Raw genomic sequence first — 22,670 nt, 5'->3', positions numbered from 1 at the left:
ATAAATACCTTATCTCTGGGAACATTAATCTCTACAGCAAAACCAAAACAGAATACAACATGCTCTGAGAAGGCAACATTGACTGTTCAGAGATCACGGCAGTTCAGAGGAGGTAGTTACTGACAGGTGAGAGGCAGAATAACTTCCTGTCTTCAAAGAATATTTTGCTTCCTTGATTCTTATTTTGCACATCATGTGCTATATTTTATGAATTGGCTTTTGGATGAGATTTTATCTTTAATTTCTAATAAAAGGTGCATAAGCATAAACCAGTAGACACAGTCACCAGCCTGCTTAAGACACCACGTTTATACTAGTGGCTGGAATCAGAAGAAATAATTAGTTTTTTTCCTTGTGTGTCTCATTGTGTACTGTAGGGCTGGTAGCAGGAATTCCTGACATCCCCTTACTCGGAATCACACAAAGTTTGCAAAACTCTAGCTTTTTGCAAGCACATGACTTTATTATATTTATAACCAAGTGTCACAACTTAGTTTGTGAAAGCTTCTATACCTACAAACTAAAAATATAAAACAACGGCGATTACAGAATTAAGGAACAGACAGTTCCTATAGCCAGAAAGGGTCCCCAGACTATATATTCAAATGTAGTTCCATGCACTAAGCTATGGAAAGAAGCCCTTAAACGTTCTTCATTTTCCTGACTCTCTTAAAAAGAAAAACCGTAACACACATCTGTGACCTAGCAATATGGTTTTAAATACTTTCCAGATCACTGAACTGTGCAATACCTTTAAAAATGGGATGACAAAAGGTCGCAGTGGGAAGTTAGTAGCTTCTTGCAGTTTGGAATGAAATTCTTCAATTGTCAAAGTAGAATTCTGTTGAGAAAAAAAATTCTGTCTTGGTGACAAAATAATGAAAACACTTAGCAAGAGAAACAGTAACCAAAGCACTCTGAAATTGCTTAATAACTCGTTCTTGATAAGAGGATAAAGAAAAGCATGCCACATATTAAATTATTACCTTTTTAAAATACTCAAAGAAAACCAACAGCATCTCAGACATTCAGTGCCTGTTGCTTACAGTTTAAGTTCTCAGGTGCTAAGCATGGAAATGCTTTCACATTTCAAACATCAGTTAAAGCTGCTTCTCTCGACATTTTTTTTTTTATTTTCTACTGGAGCCTCTTGTAATTTTGTTCCCAGTGCAGAAGGCAATAAACATACACAACTTTTTAAAGGCATGTTCCTCGTTGTTTTGAGGAGGAAACCTGCACTTTGCCTCTTGTACTTGTAAAAAGGTTTGTTTACCATGTTCTAAACTATATAGGAAAGTCATTACTTTGCAGCTGAGGGAATAATCTTGAAGACCACATGCTGCACAGGGCTGACCAAGGGAATCAGTGATATGTGGACATTCACAAGGAAAAGATCCTAATTTGCTCCTCAGAGCTCAGATGAAGGTAGAAATCAACTGTAACTAGCAAGCCCTTGATCCGAAAATCAAGGGCAGGTAGATGCTCCCAAAGGCATCTTTCGTTTTTTCACTATTCCCCTTTCCACAGAGAACCATGTGACAAGCAAAACCACATAAAACAGGCATTTTGGATATGGAAACAAATGGAGGGTAGGACTTACTGAAGTTATACTGCCTACATTAAACTTCCTTTTCACACAGACTCAAGTGAAGGGGCACCCATTGCTGTCAGGTAGGGTTTTGTGAAGATACAAGCGGAGGACACCTGAGCCATAGTAATAAACAGTGCTGGCAGTCTTAGCTCCAAATGAAGTCAATGGCAACTGCAGCTGCTCAGAATAAATGCAAATTAAAGCACCACAACAGCATTTTTCCTGGTACATCTAATTATTGCTCAAGGAGATACACGGCAGACAACAATGTCTGGTAGAGAGAGAGAGGACTTCACTGGGAATAAAAAGAATCCTGGGCCAGATTCACAACAGTTTGTGTAAAATAGCAGCCCAATTTGACAGATGTAGGTAAGAAAAAGCTGAAATTTTCATTCAGCCATAATCACATAAAGATGACTTAAGTAGCAGCAATGCACCACCAGCTCCCTCATTGTTGGGTTCAATGAATACTGAGAAAAGGTTTTCCCCTGTGGAACCACAGTCCAAACATATATTCAGTTCATCCTTTTAACCAGTATTCCGTGACTATACATGTAGGGCACTCTCCTTTCCCCAGCCAACTAAACTAGGCAAGCCAAACTATATTTTACTACATCATATAATTCAAGGTAAGTCTACATTACAGGTGCTGCCAGCATAGCATTGTAGAATCATAGAATGGTTTGGGTTGGAAGGGACCTTAAAGATCAACTAGTTCCAACGCCCCTGCCATGGGCAGGGACACCTCCCACTGGACCAGGTTGCTCAAAGTCCCATTTAGCCTGGCCTTGAACACTTCCAGGGATGGGGCATCCACAGCTTCCCTGGGCAATGAAAACCTTTTACAGCATTACAGCATAACACTATACTGGCAAAAAGAGTCAAGCCTATATCTGGTTGAGAACAGCTGCCACTCATGGGCAGCTAGTAGTTACTTCTGTTAGCTCCAGCAGCAAGAGCCAGCACTTCATTCTTGCACGCTTCGTATCCTTAAAGTATGATATATGCAGTGTATGTGACCCACTCTTTTATATAATAAACATGTCAAGCACAAAAGAGGGAAAAGGAGAGAAAAAGATCACAGTCATTATATCATTGGTTTTTTTTGCTTACCACAAGTCCTAGCACAAGGGTACGCACTCTCTCCCCAATCTCTGGTGAAATGTCATTGCCAAACTGCTGTAAGGTTGTAAGAAATCTCTTCAGTTTGCTGAGTTGCCTAGCTCCACAAGCTGGCGGTAACTGCTGGTTAGCCAGAGAAGAGGAAGAGGAAGAGGATGGCCCATTGCTAAAGCCATTAGGAGGAGATGGAGCTCCATTTAACGCTGTTGGTGAATGGCTAGTGCCATTGGTTACTGAAAGAAAGAGAAGGGAGAATAAAATAGAGGGGGGGTGGGGGGGGAGAGAGAGAGAAAGAAGACAGAGGGGAAAATCCATCAGCTTATGTTTTCCGTGCTTGACCTCAAAATTAATTAAGATGCACAATCAAAGATAATTAGCCTTTTGACAGAGCGACACTCTGCAGTTTATATCTATTTCCCAGTAGCTGGTACTGAATGGTGTATGGATTGGAAGTAACAGCAGCTGCCTCTCACACAGCCCCCCCAAAGTGCTCCTGGACCTGAAAAGCATCATTTGAATACCAGCCTTTTGTCAGAGGATTTTAAAAAGACAGAGAGACAAAGAGCATGAGTGCATGTATGATTGAAGACAAAAAAAATTGCTCTTTGGGGTAGAAAAAAAAATGTGCAGACATATTTCACGAAGCCTCAGTTTATCTCTGAATATTTTTACTTGTGTTTTGTACACACAACTGACAGCTGTGTTTATAAAACAGGACTTTCACGTTTTAACCTTACACCACCCAATGAGAAGGTTATTTTTTCCGATACAGATTTCCTAGCTGCTAACATATGGAGCACACAAAATTGTTTGTGCAGGTACAAATGGTGCCATGCTCACTGGGGCCTGAAGCCTTGCAGCTAGGGCATGAAACTAGACTTCTGAAGACTTCTCAGAGGCCACAATCAAATCACTCAGCTTTCGTGTGCCAATACCATATCTCTAAAAAGGATAGGAAAGCATTCCCCTGCTGTTGCAAGGCTGCTGTGAGAATAACTATCTAAAGTACTAAGTGTTCAAAATTTATGGCAACGAGATTCATGCAGACATAGTGAAGACAACAACAGACATTTTCTGGCAGTGGTTTCAGTTTGATTCTTATCCACACTCCAGAAGAGAGCAGAGAATCAAACGGAGGACATCCTTTTCCATGCGGGTTACTTGGAACACCAACAGTCAAACACACCCTGTTGAGGTTGTTTGAGTCCGACTCGCAAAAATGACAGCGAATGGCAAGAAAAAGGATGGCTCTCTGGAAATATGAATGGTGCACTGGCAGGTGTGGGCACACAGCAGATGACTCTACTCAGCAGCAGCCGTGCTCAGCTGGCCATTGCCCTGGAGAAATGTGCTGATTTATTTCTTGGAAGTCACTCAGAACCATCCCAAAAAACATCAAAAAACAGGAACTTGTCTACAATCAAAAATGCATAGGAGTATTAGCCTAAATTGTTTCCTATTGAAAAGCACAACCATGGCAAGCTAGGAACCTAAAGAACTTTCAATATTTCTTAATGCCCAGCCTCTTTGAAGCCAAACATCCCTTTCTCTTTGTCACTTTCTCCAGCAGTCATCTTAATTTTTAAACAGCAAGTCCTTTTTGAGCGTGGCCACCTATTACTAGATTTAAATCACTACCCTATTACCAGATTTAAATCATTACCACAATAATTCTGAAGGATCTTATGCCCTAGTGACCGAAGTGCCCTTCTGGAGGTCCTACAGAAAAAATTCTCTGAATGGTTACCTAGTTTCTGCTTGTGTTTTATCCTAGTTTTTGGTTGTCCATTCTAGCTGCGTGGGTTAGGGACAATAAGATGTGGGAAAAGAAAAAAGCTGGCCTCAGCAAGTTGAGCTCCATGTGCAGCTCCGAGCCACGCTCTCTGAGCACCGCGGGAGAGTGAGGTATCTGAGTAAATAAATACATCATGATTGCTAGGAACTTGCATAGCCAAAAGTCATCATACCATGAACTTAGTAACTGAGGATTGGGAAGAATAAGCACATGTCCTGCTCTAGCCTGACACCACCCAACAACTCAAGTCACTAGTAAAGTCACCCTAGGTAGAGGGTCCTGAGGCTATGATCAAGAATGCACAGGACAGCAGAGTTCATTACCTAGAATACATATGAGAAAGAGAAAAGCAGGTAAAATTTCTCCCACAACAAAAGAAATACAGAACTACTCCCCAAATGCAGCAGCTTTTTTTTTTTGTTTTAAATAGCCCACCCCATACTAATAGTTATATATCTTTGTAATGTCCGATTTTTCCAAGTGGCAAAGATCTACACCATTTCTAGAACAAACCCACGTCATTAATAAAACAGGATTTGGCATTTAATATTTCAAACTAATGAACGTCAAGAGTTTTTAGTCATCTAAGCCAAAGAAAACAAGCATACTCTTGACCAGAAAATAAGTATGATCTTCCTGGCCTACAGGCATTCCCGCTGTAGTAATAATAAATGTAACAGACACTCCAACGGAAGTGACTGTTCACTGTACAAGCTGGAAATGCTAAGGCCAAACTCCAAAATCTGACAGGGTAAAAGGCAATTAAAATTAGGCTTTTTTAGACTTCAAGTCTTCATACAAACAGCCCCCAAAATCCAGCTATGGTTCACACAGCTTCCAAAGTGCTGAACCCAATCAAATAAACAAACATTCAGAAATCTTGTGAGTACACTTAGGATTATAAGAGTGATTGAAGAAGAACATTGTCCTATTCCTTTTACCATTGACAAAAATTACCCTGAACTATGCAAAGTGCACCACACTTGAAAGCTTAATCTTTAAGAGCCCCATCCTGCAAAAACCTAGAAACAATTTAACTTTAGACCAGAACAGCTCCTAGGATGACTCAGGTGCTGGAGTTAAGAAAAACAGACAAATCTTTGCAAGATCAGGGTCACTGGGTTAAATTTGAGTTTATGCGAATAGCTGGCACAAACCCTCCTCACTGTTTAAGTTCGATGTAAATTGTCAGGACAGGGTTCCCTGGGATAAGTAGTACAAAGGCCTCCAGCTGGCCTTCTGTAAAGAGGTGAATTTTAAATAATGCATTTAACAGACAGAAAGGGACTAAACAGACACAGGCAAGACAAATAGAAAACGCTGCCTTCATTCTGTTTAGGCATATGTATTCTACTGTTCTAAAAATGTTTTATTTAAAATGTGAAATGTAAACACATTCTCATGTTTATACTATTACAAGGCAGTATAAAAGAGACCAAAAAATTTGCAGCTAAATCTTGGTAAGAGAATGTGGATCATTTCATGGCTGTGAAAAGAATAGTCCAGACAACATGCCAAATTCAAATCTCAGTCACAGTGATACGAATGCAGAGTAATTCCATCAAGACTAGTACAGTTACTTGTTGTGTTTACATCAATAAACTGAGACAGAGGTGCAGCACCAAGTGGTTTAGAGAAGTGGTCACAGACTAGAAATCTCAAGAGAAAACAATAAAAGGCCTTTATTTCTGGGTTTATAGCAATATTAACTAGACATTATATAGCACTTAAATTGAATTCTTCATTGAATCATAAGTGGGATGAAGATAAGTATTTTCTTTATGAATTACCCCCACTTTAAAAACCTAAAAAAAAATCCTGAAGAATTACTACCAAAGTTTCTATACAAAAGGGAACAGGATCCTTTAAAGGAAACAACAGAATAGCACAGAAGAGGAGAGGAAGGTTTTCTGTACTTCTCACGTAAAGACTGATATGAGCATTAAGTACACAGGAAACCAGTGCTCGCTGTTTTTTGACACTACGGCCAACCTGTCAATGAACTAACAACACAACTCTGAGATGAAGGACTTAATACCTTAAAGATGCATTAATGTATTGTGATCTTAGTTTTGCTTGATTACTTTATCGCAGTACAACCAAATGCTGCTCCTGCCATGTCATGCAGGTTTCCCTTCACATCTTTTGGTTTCTTGCATACAGAATAGAAAGAATATGGAAAAAAAAAAGAAAGAAAATAAGTCTAATTACACGTTGTGGGCGTGAATGAACTGGTTCTTGGAGCTCCTTGGGTAGTGGGAGGAGGTGGCATGGTTGGAGGCGTCAGCCTGGATTGTGTCTTCACATCCACAGGTGAGTCTGGCATTGTGGAATGCTTCTCAGTGCGATCTGCAACACACACCACAGGAACACACCGTTTTATTTTCCCAAGCACACCCTCTCTGACAAAAACTTTAAAGCTAATACAAGAAGCGAGCCATTTCAGCATCTGCTGCAAAAGATTACACCTGATTATCTACTCCAGTGTGCTCTTCCCAAATTACATCATCTAAACCTTACTTAAGAAGGTGTAACACAGATGGTAAGACCCCATTTGTAGCAGTACTGCATTATCTTTTGTTTCCATTTCTAGCATGTACAGATGCTACCTCCCAAGCACTCCTGGAGCTGCAATAATGCCACCTCTCTTCAAGGCTCTTCCGTTAGCCAGGAGGAAAAAACAGACGAAGAGACAGGAAGGTAATAAATGCCCTTACGACAGCTCTTCCAGAACTGAAACCTGAAGCTCTTTAGTACAGGTGAGATATTGGGTGGGATATTGGTTGAAGCCAGCTCTTTTCATGTCTCTTCTCTGTAACACCTGCTGCCCTCTCCATTGCTTCTCTTTGTAACCATGGAGAGATACTCATGTTAAATACCGTGTGCCTCCTGGATCCCTTTACCACTCTGCCCCCGGTATTCTTACTTTCACCACAAAAATAAATGCAGCATGCCAAAATGGTAAGTCAATTGTCACACATACATACCATTGTTTTTTAAAAAGCATCTAAGTTTGCACCTTCACACATTAACAGAAACTTTAATCTTCAAAACAGGTAAGTGGAAACATACCCACCCAAGAAAACAAAACAAACAAAAGGCAAAAACAGGCAGAACAGTTCTCTTGCAACTAAAGATGTAGAGATGCAAGATATTTGATACAGAAGCTATACACGTATCTTCTTTTTACAACATCTTTTTGGACACCTCTATGCTAAAATTAGAAAGGGAAAAAAAAAAACCACCCAAGCCCTTATGTTTTGCCCATTTATCGAGAATGGGCAAAACATGACAACATTTAGCAACTGAAAGCAAAATTAAGGCTTCCTTACTCATGCCAGGAGTTTAGCGAGCCTTCTTGAGTAAAGATGAGTAAGATCAAGTTTAGCTTTTAATGGGCATAAGTTAAATTCTTCCATCCCTTCTTTTGGGGGGCCAAGGTTATTTATTTCATACACTGTGCTACACAAGTCTTCCTGAGCTCCATTAAACTATTTGGCAAAGCAAGTAAGCACCGCTGCTAATGGGTAAGCATGTAAATCTGTGGGTTTAATTCAAGACAATAGCAAAGTCCGTCACGTTCTATAAATTCCATCACTCCACTTTGTGACATGCTTTCCTTGTTCTTACTAACAACACACAAACTTCAACCACAGACTCATGTCTGAAATTTGCCCTGAGAGACACGAAGAGAAATTAAATGCAATGCACACATTTAACAAAGGAAGGGCACGTTTAAATGACCCTCAAAACACTATCAGAACATTTAATTATCGGAAATAAAAAATAAAAAAAAACACCAACAAAAAGACTCAAAACATACCCCCCCCCAAAAAACCAACCCAACAACAACAACAAAAAAACCCTCACAAACATTAACAACGCATAACAGATACCAAAATTTCACTGCCTAAAACTGAAGAAGCATGTCCCAGAGATGCAGTGTGTCAGGTACTGCAATTACAGAAGCCATCTTCACCCTTTGTAGAAGTGTCCACAGACAATGCTTCAGTTCTCAGGGAAAGGGAGTCATTCATATAGAATTCAGAGACAAGTTTGGGGAAGATGAGCAGTGAAACACCCCCAGAACAGGATGGGGCGAATACAGCATTACAGGACCTGTAGTGTTGATCTAAGGTTAGTAAACCTCAGCTGTGTAGGGAGCGGTATCCAAAATGATTAGCATAAATATTAAGGCTGCTACACAGACAGGTCAGGTTTGATTTGCAAATCAAGCACCAGTAAATTATTGCATGCTGGAAAACAAAAGCAGTTTTTAAAACATATTCTTTACAAATTTCCTTTCCATATCGCTATACTAAAACAGTTAAATCTGTATCTTCAATAAGCTATTCCTTTAATATAAAGAACTATGAAAACTCATCTTGAAATGTTAATTGCTTCCTTAATAGCCGAATTCATCTTGCACTCACCTGAACCAACCTCAGCAACAAGGGAATAAATAGCTTTCAGCTCATGTTGCAACAGAGGGAAAGAGGCACAGCAGTGAGCCCAAGCCCTCCTAAATAAAGGCAAATATTTCTGCCATGCCAAGAAAGGAGAGAGAAAGGGAGGCTTGCCAGAGCTGGTGGGGAGATAACAGTGGGAACTGCTGGTCCATCTGGTTTTCATTCTGCTAACACTCACATTGAACTGTTAAGGAAGGCAGTCCAGGTACACAGATTTGAAGCATGTGGGAGCGCAGACACAGGCACAGAGGAGATGGAGGTGGGTGGAAGGAGTGAGAGAAATCGAACTCCTCTAACAGTCTGCTGCTCGCAGCGAGCAGGCACAGCCTGTATCCTCCAATTCAGCTGTTGATAAGTAAAAGCGATCCCGAGCCTGCACCCAACCGCACGGCTCCCGCTCCCCTCCTTTGCCGCATTTCAGAGTTCAGGTTTGAACAGAAACGCGCTCAGATTGGAGGGGGGGAGGCTTTCCCAAAAACCTGGCAATGTTTTGTTACTTAAATTGAACATGGCCGTGGGAAATAGCGTGTTGGTTTCGCCCTCCAATTTCAGATTGCCACTCTACCACGATCCAACTGGTTTTTACTCCCTCGAACAGTGTCTGCCACTCGGTTTGCAGATTGCTGAAATTATCCACAGACCCCTGCACTTCTCATATAAATCTAATGACATTAGGCTTGATTTTCCTAATTACCTTTCTTTGGAGCTCTTGGGGGTAAAAAAAAAGCCTCTACAGGCCACTTATCTTTGCTTAACCTCTCTCTCCCCCTTACAAAGCCCTAAACCCTGCTCTGCTACTGTATGATCGCAGGCAGACAGATTTATCTCTGGTTGTCTGTGAGTTCCCTAGCCCTGTCTTCTGTAAGGAGATATAAGGCTCCTTTCAAGCACAGCTCAAGACAGTCCTAACCAGGGTACATGATTATCTCGTCAGAGCAGCGACTCTCCTTGGGAGAGCGGGGGGGAAAGGGCTTTTGAAGAAGTACAATGCAAAATGCAAAGCTCTCCCAAGTGCTTGGAGGACACCACCACCACCACAGCGCCCAGGAGAACAGCCTGCTCCATCGCAGCCTTTACATTCCACTTTCCAGCCCTCCTTATTAGCAAAAGTCCTGCAGGAGCCATTCTGCTCTTACTGCTGTTATTTACCTGTTCCTTCCTTGCCTCTACAGCTGGTCCCCTGACCTCCAAAGGAGCTCTCTGGGGCTGGGAGCACCTGCCCGCAGCAGCTCTGCGCCCACCTCGGTCCCACCACCCACAACCCCAGAAGCTCTGTTTTTAAGAGGAAGATCTCTCAGGGGATTGGAGTGGCGATGGAGCACAAAGCAGAGCCACCACTGATAAAAGCGTTACCAATTCTTGTGATCTGAACTCCTACAGCTTGTAGTATCTGATACTTATTCTAAAACTCCAGCTTCAACAAATCATTATTTTTTTAATTTAAAAAAAAAAAAATACCAGCAACAACAACTTTTACTCTAATTGTTGAAAAATAGCCTGATGATATGAAATCTAAAGGCAAAATGGTATTTAAATCATATTCACAAGCCAAGTTTCCCCTAAACCATGTTACCATGTTATTCCATGAGGGCTTTTATGTATAGACGTTCTTCATACAAACTCTCTATGGATATTCTGCTCTCCATACATTCAGAGGTGATGGGGGTTTGGGAGGGGAAGAAAGAATTCCTCAAGAGGAAAAACTGTGTTTTACATGTGAAATCCTGCCTGTGTAAGATTCCATGTACATTTGCTCTGGTTTTATAATACAGGAGCATATACACTGAACTTTGCCTGAAATTTGGAAGAACTTTAAGGATAACCGTGTCTTAAAATTGCTTAATTTCTTGAATTCAAAAACATTTCTATGCTTTTGTGTCCAGCCAAACGCGTCATTTGCAAAGCTGGTTCTTTTTTTTCTGTCGGACTCTGATATTTCAAAAAATAATCCTGAACTAGCAAGGACACAACAGAAAGTTTCATACAGGCAGCATCCCATGGCATCCCACATTTCAGAACGCCGGCTGTGTATACAGAGAGAGAGACTTCTTTCAGGTGCAAAGATTTCTTCCACCAAATCCCTCTAAACAGTGACAGATTTGCACTCCTTAGCCCAGTTCAGATCAAATGGGGCTGAAACCAGAGGTCCTCCAAACTGGAGGGAAAAGGAGACATCTGCAATTCATTCTGCAGTGTTCGCTGCAATCAATTCAGGATGGAGATAGATGGTGAAATAATGGTCTAGTCCTAATCCATACACACAACCCTCTGGTGCAGTGAGAGACTTAGAAAAAATTCAGAAAATATGTTTCAAGTATGCAGAGATCTATTGCATTTGCTTTGGATTATATTTTTTATTTAAAAAAAAAAAACAAACATTTTGAAATATACGTTCTTGAGTCTCTTTTACAGCGTAGAGGGAAGAACTGTGATTTTACCACAGAAGTATTTTCTCCATTTTAAATTAAAGAATGTTGTAAAACCAACTTTAAATTATGATATTTCTTCTGTGTATTTCTTGGTTCATGAAACTATACTGTTCTTGTCATTCATTCATTTTTTATGGTAGGAGTTATTTTTATCACTATATTTAGCTGTTAGGTGAACACTGATATTTACCGTAAGCACAGCCAGCTTCTGAAGACAAATAGGGAAGAGACAAAGTAAAATAAGCAGGAGCAGGGGCAGAGAGAGATGTGCCTGTATGCAAACTGATTTACTTCCTGCATCCTATAAGATTTAGTCCATTTTTAAAACAAGGCGGTCTTTCATATATGGCAACATTTCAGCTCACGTGGCACCCTTCCAAGTCTAACGCATCAAGGAAAGCTGATGTATGGAACAAAATATGGAATATATAAATACTTTACTGATACCATTTCAATAGCCAATTCAATGTCAAGCATTTCTAGGAGTGGTGTGTTTTCAATTTCCTTTTTTAAATGAAAAAAAGTATGGTATAATACGCTGTGGCATTTATTTTACTTTTAGTTAGTGCAAACAGTTCCAGATGTATATTCAGGCATGAAAGATTCTTAAAAGACGCTCTATATTGATTGTACAGTACTTACAACTTCTGTGCCAACACGTTAAAAATAAAAATAAAAACTGCCAAATTAAAAGAGCCCATTGTCTTGCTTCCTTTAAAGTCACAGAAAGTACAAATCCTGCATATGACACATGGGATTAGAACCCGCCCCTGCCACCCAAACTATATGAACTGAGACCTAAATCTGTGGGATGTAATACTGATGGATGGCTACCTAGATGGCATTGGACTAATTGTGATCATTTTGAGAGGGATAGCATAGAATTTCCAAGCAGGTAACTACAGGTTGTGAGTCACAGTAGTGACGAACCGGGAGACAGAAACCCAAAAGTCCACCTAAGAGAACAAATTACATGGCTCTTCCATCCATAATGCTATCACACTACAGTCAGTAAAGAGCCTTCCCTCCTTCAGATCTGGCCAAGCCATGCAGCACCATTACAAGGCACCGTTTGTGGAGACCCACAACTCCCGACTCTCAGGCCTGCCACTGCGGGTTGAAAAGGATGCCTTGGTTGAAAAGGATGCATTCAACAATGCTCAGTATAAGCCTGATATATACAGTAAAGCTTACCCACCCTGTGCACTGCACACCTGGGAAAAACTGGAAGTCCTCCGATGCAGCCATAAAACATTTGGACAACACCGCTGCAGACCCTCTCCCAGCCAAGCATGCCTGGGACTTGCTTGAGATTGGTCCAGTCTTCATTCCATTTGTCTCTTGGCCCTTTTGACTTTTGCTTAATGAATAAACGAGGACCTAAACACAGTGGATGTTTTTGTGCTATAAACAACTGATCTCAAACTGGCATACTATAGACACAATGTTCTGTCAGCACCGGATGCAGTCACATTACTGACCTAGAAGGAAAACATTACCCGGTTTCCAGTTCCCCAGCGGAGAGCTTTTACTCCTTAGGTGATTTGCAGAAGGGCAGTATCAGAAAGCAGCTCAGACACTCAGACGCCATCTTTTGTCACAAAACATTACCCCTGCAAGCTTTATCCACCAGGAATGAGAATGCATGTGGGGCGAGTGACGGATGTGCACAGCAAAGTTTTCAAGACAACATAACGTTTCATTGCCTTTTTAGCGTGTCGGGTATGAAGCTCACATACTGAAGATGACCCTTTCGCAAGAGCAGTATCACAACTTTGCTGCAGTCTTATCTTGGTTCTCCTCTGCTCAGTTAGTTGAATGTTTCATATCACCAGCTATTCTTGAGAATAAATGAAAGCACGCTCAGTTTACCCATTTCTTCTCATTTAATATGCAGGAGCTGGAAGAAATTCTGCATCCTGGGAGTTCACTGAAGTTATCTCAGGCTAAGTTATCAGAGCTTTCTTCAAATGTGCTAAAAAAAGCCTCGAGAATAATGCAATCGCCACTCTGTCTCCTGAAAGCTGGAAGGGATTTTTGTGCTACTGTTTCCCTGTTTTAGTAGGAAGAGCTTGTGGATCGTGTAAACTAGCTGAATGACAGACAATGTTTTGCGTCATGTTCTTCATCCATAATGGCACCTTGACTGGTCCTACCATCATGACAACCAACTGAAAAAGCAGAAGCACTCTCTTTCATTTCAGTTCTCTAAGTTGAGAGGTGCTGACTGGCAAAAAACATGTCCCACGCTCGTGGCTTAGCAGCTGAAGGCCAGATAGTTACACATATTATAAAATAAGCAATGCATGAGTTCAGTTTCAGAGTTGAGACAAAAATGTTATGGCTTGGCTTTGCTTGGACATATTATTTTCTGCTGAAGGAAATAAACTTGTCTTACCATATAATTTCATTTAAAAAGAGGGGGGGGGGAAGTAGAAAAATAATATTTTTCCTCTCATTTAACAATCTGACATGTTTTGACAGCTTCAAAACTATGATAAATTCACTTTCAGTTATTTAATAATTAAAACCTGACTCCTGTCAGAACTGCACCTTCTTTTTTAAATGCCTCTCCTCCTTCCCCCTTCGCAGCTTTGCAGATTTTACCATCTAAAATTGCTTGAACATACAAAGCAATGCAGGGAAGAAGAACACATTCTAGATCTAGATCTACTACAACAACAATGGTTTATGAAATACTTTAGCAAGAACAGACAAGCAAAATAAGGGCCAAATCGTGGCAGCTGCCCTAAGTTTCCATAAGATCCCAGAAAATAAAGTCTACAAGTTCCCTTGTCATGGCTGAACACATACCAGTTGTCCCGTAACAAAGGTGAAGACAATGTGGATTTATTCTGAATACCCCACCAAGCATCATGAAAATGCCTCTATGTATGCATAACTAAAGCAGTAAATAAGCAAACAGACACACAATCATTATCGAAATACTATTTTCCTGTTTACATTGTTTCCTGGATCTTTTCTTCTTCGTTTTGTTGACAAGTTACCAAACTAAGAACTGTGTGTTTTGAGTGGTTTTCTTTCATGTCGCAGGAACTATTACTGCTATTCCAAAACCAGCTCACAGAATACGGAAGGCCCAAGTGAAGTGAAACAAGACGTATCCATTGCCTCCAGCATGAAGAACTGAAGAACAATCACAGCAACTGGTGGCCAAACCCACTCCCTGTCCTCCACTACAAGCTACGGAGGTGACAGCCCCTCCACATTAGCAATCATTCCCTTCACTTCTCCTATACTTATAGAGGAAACCACTGGGGTGTCTTTGGATGTGGCTTCCCAGAGGCTCCCCGACCAGTAATTTACTTCCTTTTTGTACCATCTTCTCTGGAAGACATACCCTTGTCAGGATTGCCAGTTACTTAACAAACTACAGATGAAGTTAGACTGATACCCAAGAAACTCAAACGCCATCAGCATCAAATTGGTGTTGTTTGTATGCTCTTACGTACCCAACCACACACAGCACAGCTCCTTCCCACCAGAAGTAAGAACATTTTCTCTCCCAACACCAATTTCCAAACTTGCTCTTCAGAAGCATATTTATGGTTTCAATCCAAAATTTGTACGGTCCTAAATTAACAGTAAATAGTTTGTTACACACAGCTTAAAGTCTGGAGCAAAATAAATATGAACTCCTTTATTTTTAATGCTCTTACACAGTGTAAAGCACAGCTGTACCCATTTTAGAAAAGTCCTGAGAGAGTACTGATACCAGTATTCCATTAGATTTAATTAGAACTGAAGTCTCCAATACAGACTAGATAAAATAATCTAAAATAACTTACTTACATTCAGGACAACTTTATGTATTAAATTACTCTGCCAGCAAAAAAGTTATTATGGCTGTACTTTTCAAAGGCACTGCTTATATTTATAAAACATGCCAGAAGTCCTTTAGGCTCAAAATGAATCAAACATGGGTGTATAGGAGGTGATATTTTCCATGGTTATACATCTGAAAAGATGACAGAGGGACTACTAAGAAGGTAATGGATATACATCTGGCTTTGCTTGTTTTTTAACTGTGGAATTTGTCACAGACAAGTCAAGATCCTCTAAGGTTTGTAGTGGTCTTGGTCAGTCTGGGCCAGACTGCTCCTCACCTCGTGGATCAAGTTTCCAAATCTCCGCTCTACCAGATTGCACAGATTTACCCATCCAAGAACCCGATTCCTCCCTGTGGTATTTCAAATGATGAAAACTTTGTTCTGTTAGGCCAAATGTGTATGCCTGGGGAGTGAGACCTTACCCATAAGACAGAAAACACGGGTGGCCAAACTCCCTCCCAAGAGCAAGTACCACTCCAGTCCGAGGAAGGCTGCTAATTTCTCCCATCTAATGCAGACAGCTAAATTAGCAGACTAGACACACATATAATCAGTGAAAAGAAGAGTTAGAGCTTCTAATTTATTAATTCCTAAGGCTGCTAAGCCAGATGGTATAAATATTCCTGTAGAGATCTAGGTCCTTTGCCTCGTAAGAATCAGGGGCAGGGTGCTCTACCAGTGTGGCTGGCATACACGAAAATCCATGCTCCTCAGTCGCCAGGTATACTAACTCCTTGGTTTCCAGCCAGACAGCCAAGACAGGTATTAATCCACCAACAAAAAATATGTATTGAAACATATTTCCCCAGATACCCTCACTTAGGCGCTGCCACTGTTACTGCCGCTACCAGCGACAGAAAACTGAAACTATAGGCTTTTCCCCTATCTTGGTATTATGCACTGACAGTCCTCAAGTAGTGCAATTTATTACCCTAATCAGTACTTCAGCATTTTTTGAAATACAGACTATCATTTCACATCATCAGATGATGCCATTAAAGACATCTTGTGTTTACATGACTGACTGTCTAGACAGAGTGTGAGAAAATACTCATTATTAGTTACAAGTCAGCTCCTCCTCGATGCTGCGTGTCACACCAACTGTCTTTTATTTTGGGCACTGGATCGCACCTGAAAGGAGCAGTGGGGAGGTAGGAAGGGGGAAAGAGATTCTCAGAAACTCCACATGAAATTAAGACCCTCCATCTCAAATACTTTCATAGATGAGGTAACACTACTTATTGACAAATAAATAAGCTCACAAGCAAAACAAATGTTACCATTAGCAAAACCAAAAGTATATTTGAAATCAATTGTGTGATTTAATATATCACATGCATACTTAGATGTTAATATAAAATGATGTAAGCATGTGAAGGAAGAGGGAAAGGAAGAAACTTGTGTATGTCATGTAAAACCAGACTAACAAACGTAAAAGCAGATTAAAATCCTTTCTGAAGACAGTGAATACACAAAAATTCACACTGGTACCGAAATCAGGTTAGCTCACCCCAGAAGAGAGGTGCTGGGTTAGCCTGTTAGTGCCCAGCCCCAGAAACACTCAGGAATATGTGCTTAACTATAGATACTGAAAACAGCTGTAGGCAAACTAATGAGACCACTCACAGGGCACACAATTACACGCAACGTTTCTAGACCTTAAAGTATCACAGCAGTCTCAGTCTTGCACAATAAACTTCTTCTTTTAAAGTAGCTTCCCTATGTTTTGAATTTTAAATATCAGACACACACACACACAAAAAGACAACCAAAAAGAACCAACCCGTACAGCTAAAGCCTGAATTGAAAAAAAAAAAATCAGCAATTACTACAGAAACCACAAAAAACATAAGCAAAATATTAGAACAACTTTAGGTATCACAGCATTACCTTGCTTGACAGTTGCACAAAACATGCTTCATTTCATGCCCAGCAGAGTCAAATTAAATGTATTCTTCCCTCTCCCCTCCCACCCCAACAAATACACAAAATCAGAAGGTTTTCTATTTATAGAACCTAATTTTCATCAAGACAGTTATTGCAACTAAACCAGTTATTCCAACACGGCAATTTAATTTTGACCTTTATGGATCAGTACGTCTTCCATGGCTTACTTCTACACATGTGCATGTATGTGCGTGTGTATGCACACACACTCGTACACATCACGTGTATGATACATACACATACAGTGTGATACATACACACACACCAAGTTTCACTTCTTCGATTTTGTATATAAAAATACTTACTGTGATTATTATTTTTTTTTCATTCTGCTTTAGAAAATTGTAAGAAAGAAAGAAGTCTCCAGTTACACTGAAGGGAGTGTTAAATGGGAGGGGAAATTGCAGGGTGAGAAGTCAGACACCAGAGAGAAACCACTCAATGCTACAAGTGCAAGAGAAATATTGACAAAGTAAAGAGGTCTGGTGCGTTTGAACTCTGAATGTTCAACGCGGATGCACTTAACCCTTGGTAATACAGTAAGTTTTCTTGTACATGAAAGAATCTCATGTACATGAAAAGAATCTTATGAAAAGCAGATTTAACTCTCTCTGTGCTATGGAAACGCCCTACATTTGGCTTTGGGTCTACTTGGATATCCACATTTTGCTTCATTGAGAAGCAGATTAACGAGAGGAGGAGGCATTTTTATAAGAAAGGGAAGAATATTCAACAGAAAATGAGGAAAAGAGAAGGAAAGAAACTCTGAGGCAGGGTAGAAGGTGGTTGAGAGGGCATCCTCTTCCCATGAGGTGGCAACAGCCCCAGGATGAACCTTCAGCATTCGCAGGTGGGACCGGAGTGTCCGATGAAAGGGTACACTGCGAGAATTGTTGCCCGGCTGGGAGGACGCTTTGGCAAACAGTCGCTGGAAATTTTTCCAGGTGACTGCTGACCACCAGAGGGAGCTGATATTGTGCAGCCGCAGAGGGAGAAACTCCTTTTCTGTGCGGAAAATTCAAAATAAACGGCACAGGACTCAGAAAGTTCAAGGAAGATGCTGTAAGAAAAGTTCCTTCCATCCTCAAAAGTTAACCTCAGCTGTGCGATATAGGAAGGAAAGCTTATGATACTGTGTATGTATACATCGGTATGTACTATTCTGTTTCCAGAGTAGAAAACAACATTAAGTATTTGCCTCTAAATTTTGGCTATAAATATTTCTTCTTCAAAAGAATAACTGGACAGTACTGGCTGCAACAGAAGATTGTTTTCAGTGCCTCCCATTGTCACCTATCTACCCCAGCCAAACAAGCCAGATGTTTCACCCCCCACTTAACTTACACACCACGCAACCCCCACCCCACCCAAATCCTGTTTTGGAGATAGCTTTCTATATGAAATACTCAAAAAGTGAAATTGCAGCAGGCAGCACATCAAGGCAGCAGCATGACAACAATCACACACTATATCCACTCATAGGAACCCAGGTCGTGCTCACACAATTACAGCCATGTGATGAGCTATGAATTTGAAAATACCCCACCAAAACTTAACACCATTTATTTTTTGCACCAAAACGCAGAGAACAAAACAACACTGAGTTTTTCTTCGCACCTATAATCAGTCAAAGAGATCAAATGGCAAGCAGGGCAAAAATTAAAAAAAAAAAAAAATAATAATAATAACAACAACAACAGAGCAGCTCACATAGATCTTTACAAACATCTTTCTGGTACCACATACATATTTAAAAAGCTAAATCACAATTGCAGAGACAATTCAAAAGCACAGAGAGACGGTGACTGCCCTGGGATCTCCTGTGAGGATATGTTTCTTTATGGTCTTCACTTGGAATAGAAGATGTAAAACACATCAGTTGTTGCCTGGTAGGCTTTAAATTGCTTGGGATATGAAGAAATAAAGAACTGCTGAACTGCAACGACTATCCAAAGCAAATTCTGGAATTATGAAAGGAAAATTTAAAAAGGGGAAAACAGGAGTACCTGGATGAAATGCTAAACAGTTAACAAGAGTAACTGTCCCCAAATGAGTTCCTATCCATTATCTTTTTCATAATTATTGCAACAGAGCAAGTAGCTTCAGTAACTGTGCATACAAATGACCTATTAGAAACTTAACAGGTCATTTCCAAAGGTGATTATGAGCGCTGACTTACAGAGCTACTCCGTTTTGCACATAATTCTGTTCAATGCCAACAATCTGCACAAAATTAAGATAAAATGTGTTTCCACAAGAGTAAGTGGAAATAAACTTTCAGAAACTAAAACCATTGCCTCAGAAGTTATGAGGTCGTGAACACTGATGTATCAAATGCAGTCATTTTCATAACTGAAATGTTAAAAAATTTGCTTTTGCCTGTGCTGTGGTGTCAGGAGAATGGAAAGAAGAGGAGGCAGAAATTATATATTAGAGCTCTTACAATGCCACGTGCTATAATTAAATGATGATGAGTGTAACAGCAGAAAGTCTAAGGTTAGATAGAAGGGATAAAATGCATAGTAGGGTATCAGAGTGGACACTGCTATAGATCACAGTATGAACAGCAGAAACACATGAGTAGATAAAGATACCTCAACCAACTCTTAAAAAGAGTTCTTGCAAGAAAAGGATGCTCTTCATCACAACAGTCTTCTTGTGATGAAGAGCAGAGTCCAGCTATTGGCCCTGTTTCTAAATGGGTAGCTGTTTGTGCTTTCACTATAAGCGAACACGCAACAGGTTTTGTATTAGAAAGTATTAGAAAACGATTCCGAACCACCATTTAAGGAGAGCAATAAAGGACAGGAGCGTCGATGTGCAGCTTCCTCGGTTGCTGAGGTTGTTAAGAAACAGTAGGAGACACAGAAAGAGATCCTGGTACTCCCACTGTGAATGGCTAGGGCACGTTTTCAAGAAGTTAACTGAGCAAACCAGAATGGGTTCACTTAAAATGTGCAGGGATAAAAGGTAAGAGCAAGCGTGCCAAGCTACATTAACCAGGGGAAGCAAAAGAAATACCAGATAAATGAGAAAACAAAACTATAAAAGTCTTTGATCTTAATTGAGATGAACAAAGGTTGTGACAACTTACAAATAGCTACCAATATCAGCGTAGCTTGGGTATAAACCTGCCTCAATGGCTGAGAAAGAAATGGGTGAAGAGGGAACCAAACTTGGACAAAAAAAACCCTGATTCTGGAGACATGTATGTGATTGTTTTACAGGAAGTAGTGAAACAGAAAATGGAATTCTGATACTGATTGTTCTTCCCTTGCTTTCTCTTCTAGCACAGAAAGAGAGGAAAGAAGAGGTGAAACAAACACACCGAGGTACTATTACACGGTTCAGTCAGGCCAGGGATCTCGGGAGCCTCTCATCATACCTTCCTTTCCTCCAGCGACCCCAACCCCTGACAAGAATGGGGACAAGAAACTGGATGACCTCCTTGGTTCTGCAGGGAGCCAGCAGCATTCTCATTTATTACTCCTCCACTTCTTCTGTTTCTTTGTCTTATTGTCTAAAACAATCTATCTTTCTCTTTTTTTTACCATCTCAAATGTAGACTTTGAACACATGCTCTGCATCATGTTATGTCATACTGGAATAACTCCTTGAAACACTAAACTTCACTTCTGATTATTTATCTAAAAGCTTTGTTCTCTTTTAAACTGTGTGTATTTTGTTGGACTGTATTTACTGATAGCTAAACTCCCAAGCCTTGAACCTGCCATCTCAAAGAAGCTGATGCAGAAGAGTCCAAGTAGAGTTTACTGTCGGTTTGTAATGAGACTAAAATGATAAATCTCTCTACTGAAAGCCAGCTGCTTCATTCTTAACTCTGATCCCCCCCCCCTCTTTTCTTTTGCATTCTAGCTAGCATACAGCTGTAATAAATGTGGCTCTTCTCACAAGCCGTGCAGATGTTAACAGTTCTGTAGGACATCAAGAAACATTTCAAGAATCTTGTAAGTGCTGACTAAACTTGCTTGAATTACCCACACTACCTCCTCCACATTCCTATTCAGTAACATTAGCCTTCCTGAATGTATTAAGAAAAAAAAATAATTAGCATTTAAGCCAAGACGTTAATATCTAGTCTAAATGCACTATCAATAAACAAGGAATGTTCTTAAGCCATCAGACAACAGATATTCAGATAGTGCACCGAAAGAAGTCAATTTATTCTTTGTCAAGATGACTAATGCATTTTTCATTTCTTATCTATGCAAGAGTGGCTAAATGACTGTCTGAAAATATGTATTTATAAAAGTCACGGCTGGATGTATTGGAAAGAAAGGATCAGAACTATAGCAAAATCTTTTCTTTTCTAGTAATCAAGTGGATTAATACTAAATTAGAGTGAAGGAGTTCAAAGTGCTACCTAGTACATTTTTATTAAAGTTGTATCAGCATGACAGTCATATGCATTAAAGATTAAGCTAAAGCCTCAAACCACAGTTGGTTCTGGGCAGGAGCAAGAGTCCAGCTGTGCAGGTAGAGGACTAGATACCAAATGCATTCATTAAGCGGGTCTGTACTAGAGGAACGGTTTTAATATTCTTCCCTCTTCAAGTTGCAAGCTTAGTCTCCTTTTCAGAGTAGGACTTTCAAAACGCGTGAAGCAGTTTAGAAGCACAGTCACCAACAAAGGCAAATGTGACTAGTACTCATGTATTACTCCAGACACTTGAAAATCCCACATCAAATACCCTACCCTGTATGTAAACTTCACACTTTCAAAACCTTACTGGAAGGAGGGCTGCAGAGCGATTCACGGCACTGAGCCATAAAAGGATCACAATCTTTGACAAGTTCAGAAACAAAATGTGCAGTCGAGAGTTTCTACGGTGCAGTTTTGAGATTGTCTCCAGTCAAGTGTCAATCTCTGCAGAGTTTCAAAGAAGACAGGGTAGGGAGAAATAAAACGAACACATCAGTACATTTCCTGCAAGGGATCGATAAAAAGACCTCACTCCTACAAAGACTTACATACCTGCTCAACTTCAGATACTTATCCTATTATGGTAGCACACTTGAAATTAAAATCAAGTCTTTGAAGAGGCAGGGCCCAAATAATTTACCATGAAATGCAGAATTCAGGGTATTGTTTGTTCTTTAATGCAGCAATACAGGAAATCTGAATATAAAGCAGAATTGCAATGTGCTATTTTTTAAATGCTTCATGACACTGCTTTTAGAGTAATTTCATCAAAATGTCATAAAAAGTGCATTTAAGCATTTCGAGATAAGCAAAACCACAATAGACTACAACCTTAAAAAGAAGTTAATGTAATATTAACAGAAGCTATGTAATTAGCTAGTCCAAAACCTCAACCTGTCTTTAAGCTTCCCCAAAGAAAATAAATTGGGAGGAGAGAGCAGGAAGAAAAGAACTTAAAAAAAAAAAAAGGAGAAAAATAAAAAGAGAGGGAAAAGAAAACCCACACGAGCCAGAGTCCCTCA

The 22,670-nt window shown here is 40.1% G+C and overlaps 1 protein-coding gene across 19 annotated transcripts in view; it reads right to left on the bottom strand.

Annotated features, from left to right (window-relative positions):
- Positions 1–22,670, bottom strand: part of RUNX1T1 (RUNX1 partner transcriptional co-repressor 1) — a 117,914-nt gene that overhangs the window by 47,820 nt on the left and 47,424 nt on the right. For 17 of the 19 annotated variants that reach the window (XM_054190174.1, XM_054190188.1, XM_054190176.1 and 14 more), the window contains 3 exons: positions 6,720–6,857; positions 2,705–2,946; positions 752–841 (listed from right to left, as the gene is read on the bottom strand). In XM_054190174.1, coding sequence (XP_054046149.1) covers positions 752–841; positions 2,705–2,946; positions 6,720–6,857 — 470 coding nt within the window. Of the gene's footprint in view, positions 1–751; positions 842–2,704; positions 2,947–6,719; positions 6,858–17,509; positions 18,150–22,200; positions 22,345–22,670 lie in introns of those variants that run through there. The other 2 variants (XM_054190190.1, XM_054190185.1) reach the window with 2 other exon arrangements.

The sequence above is a fragment of the Rissa tridactyla genome, chromosome 2 (assembly GCF_028500815.1).
Source record: "Rissa tridactyla isolate bRisTri1 chromosome 2, bRisTri1.patW.cur.20221130, whole genome shotgun sequence".
Lineage (NCBI taxonomy): Eukaryota > Metazoa > Chordata > Aves > Charadriiformes > Laridae > Rissa > Rissa tridactyla.
The sequence above is the reverse complement of the archived record's forward strand: the minus strand, read 5'-3'. Positions and strand labels throughout refer to the sequence as shown.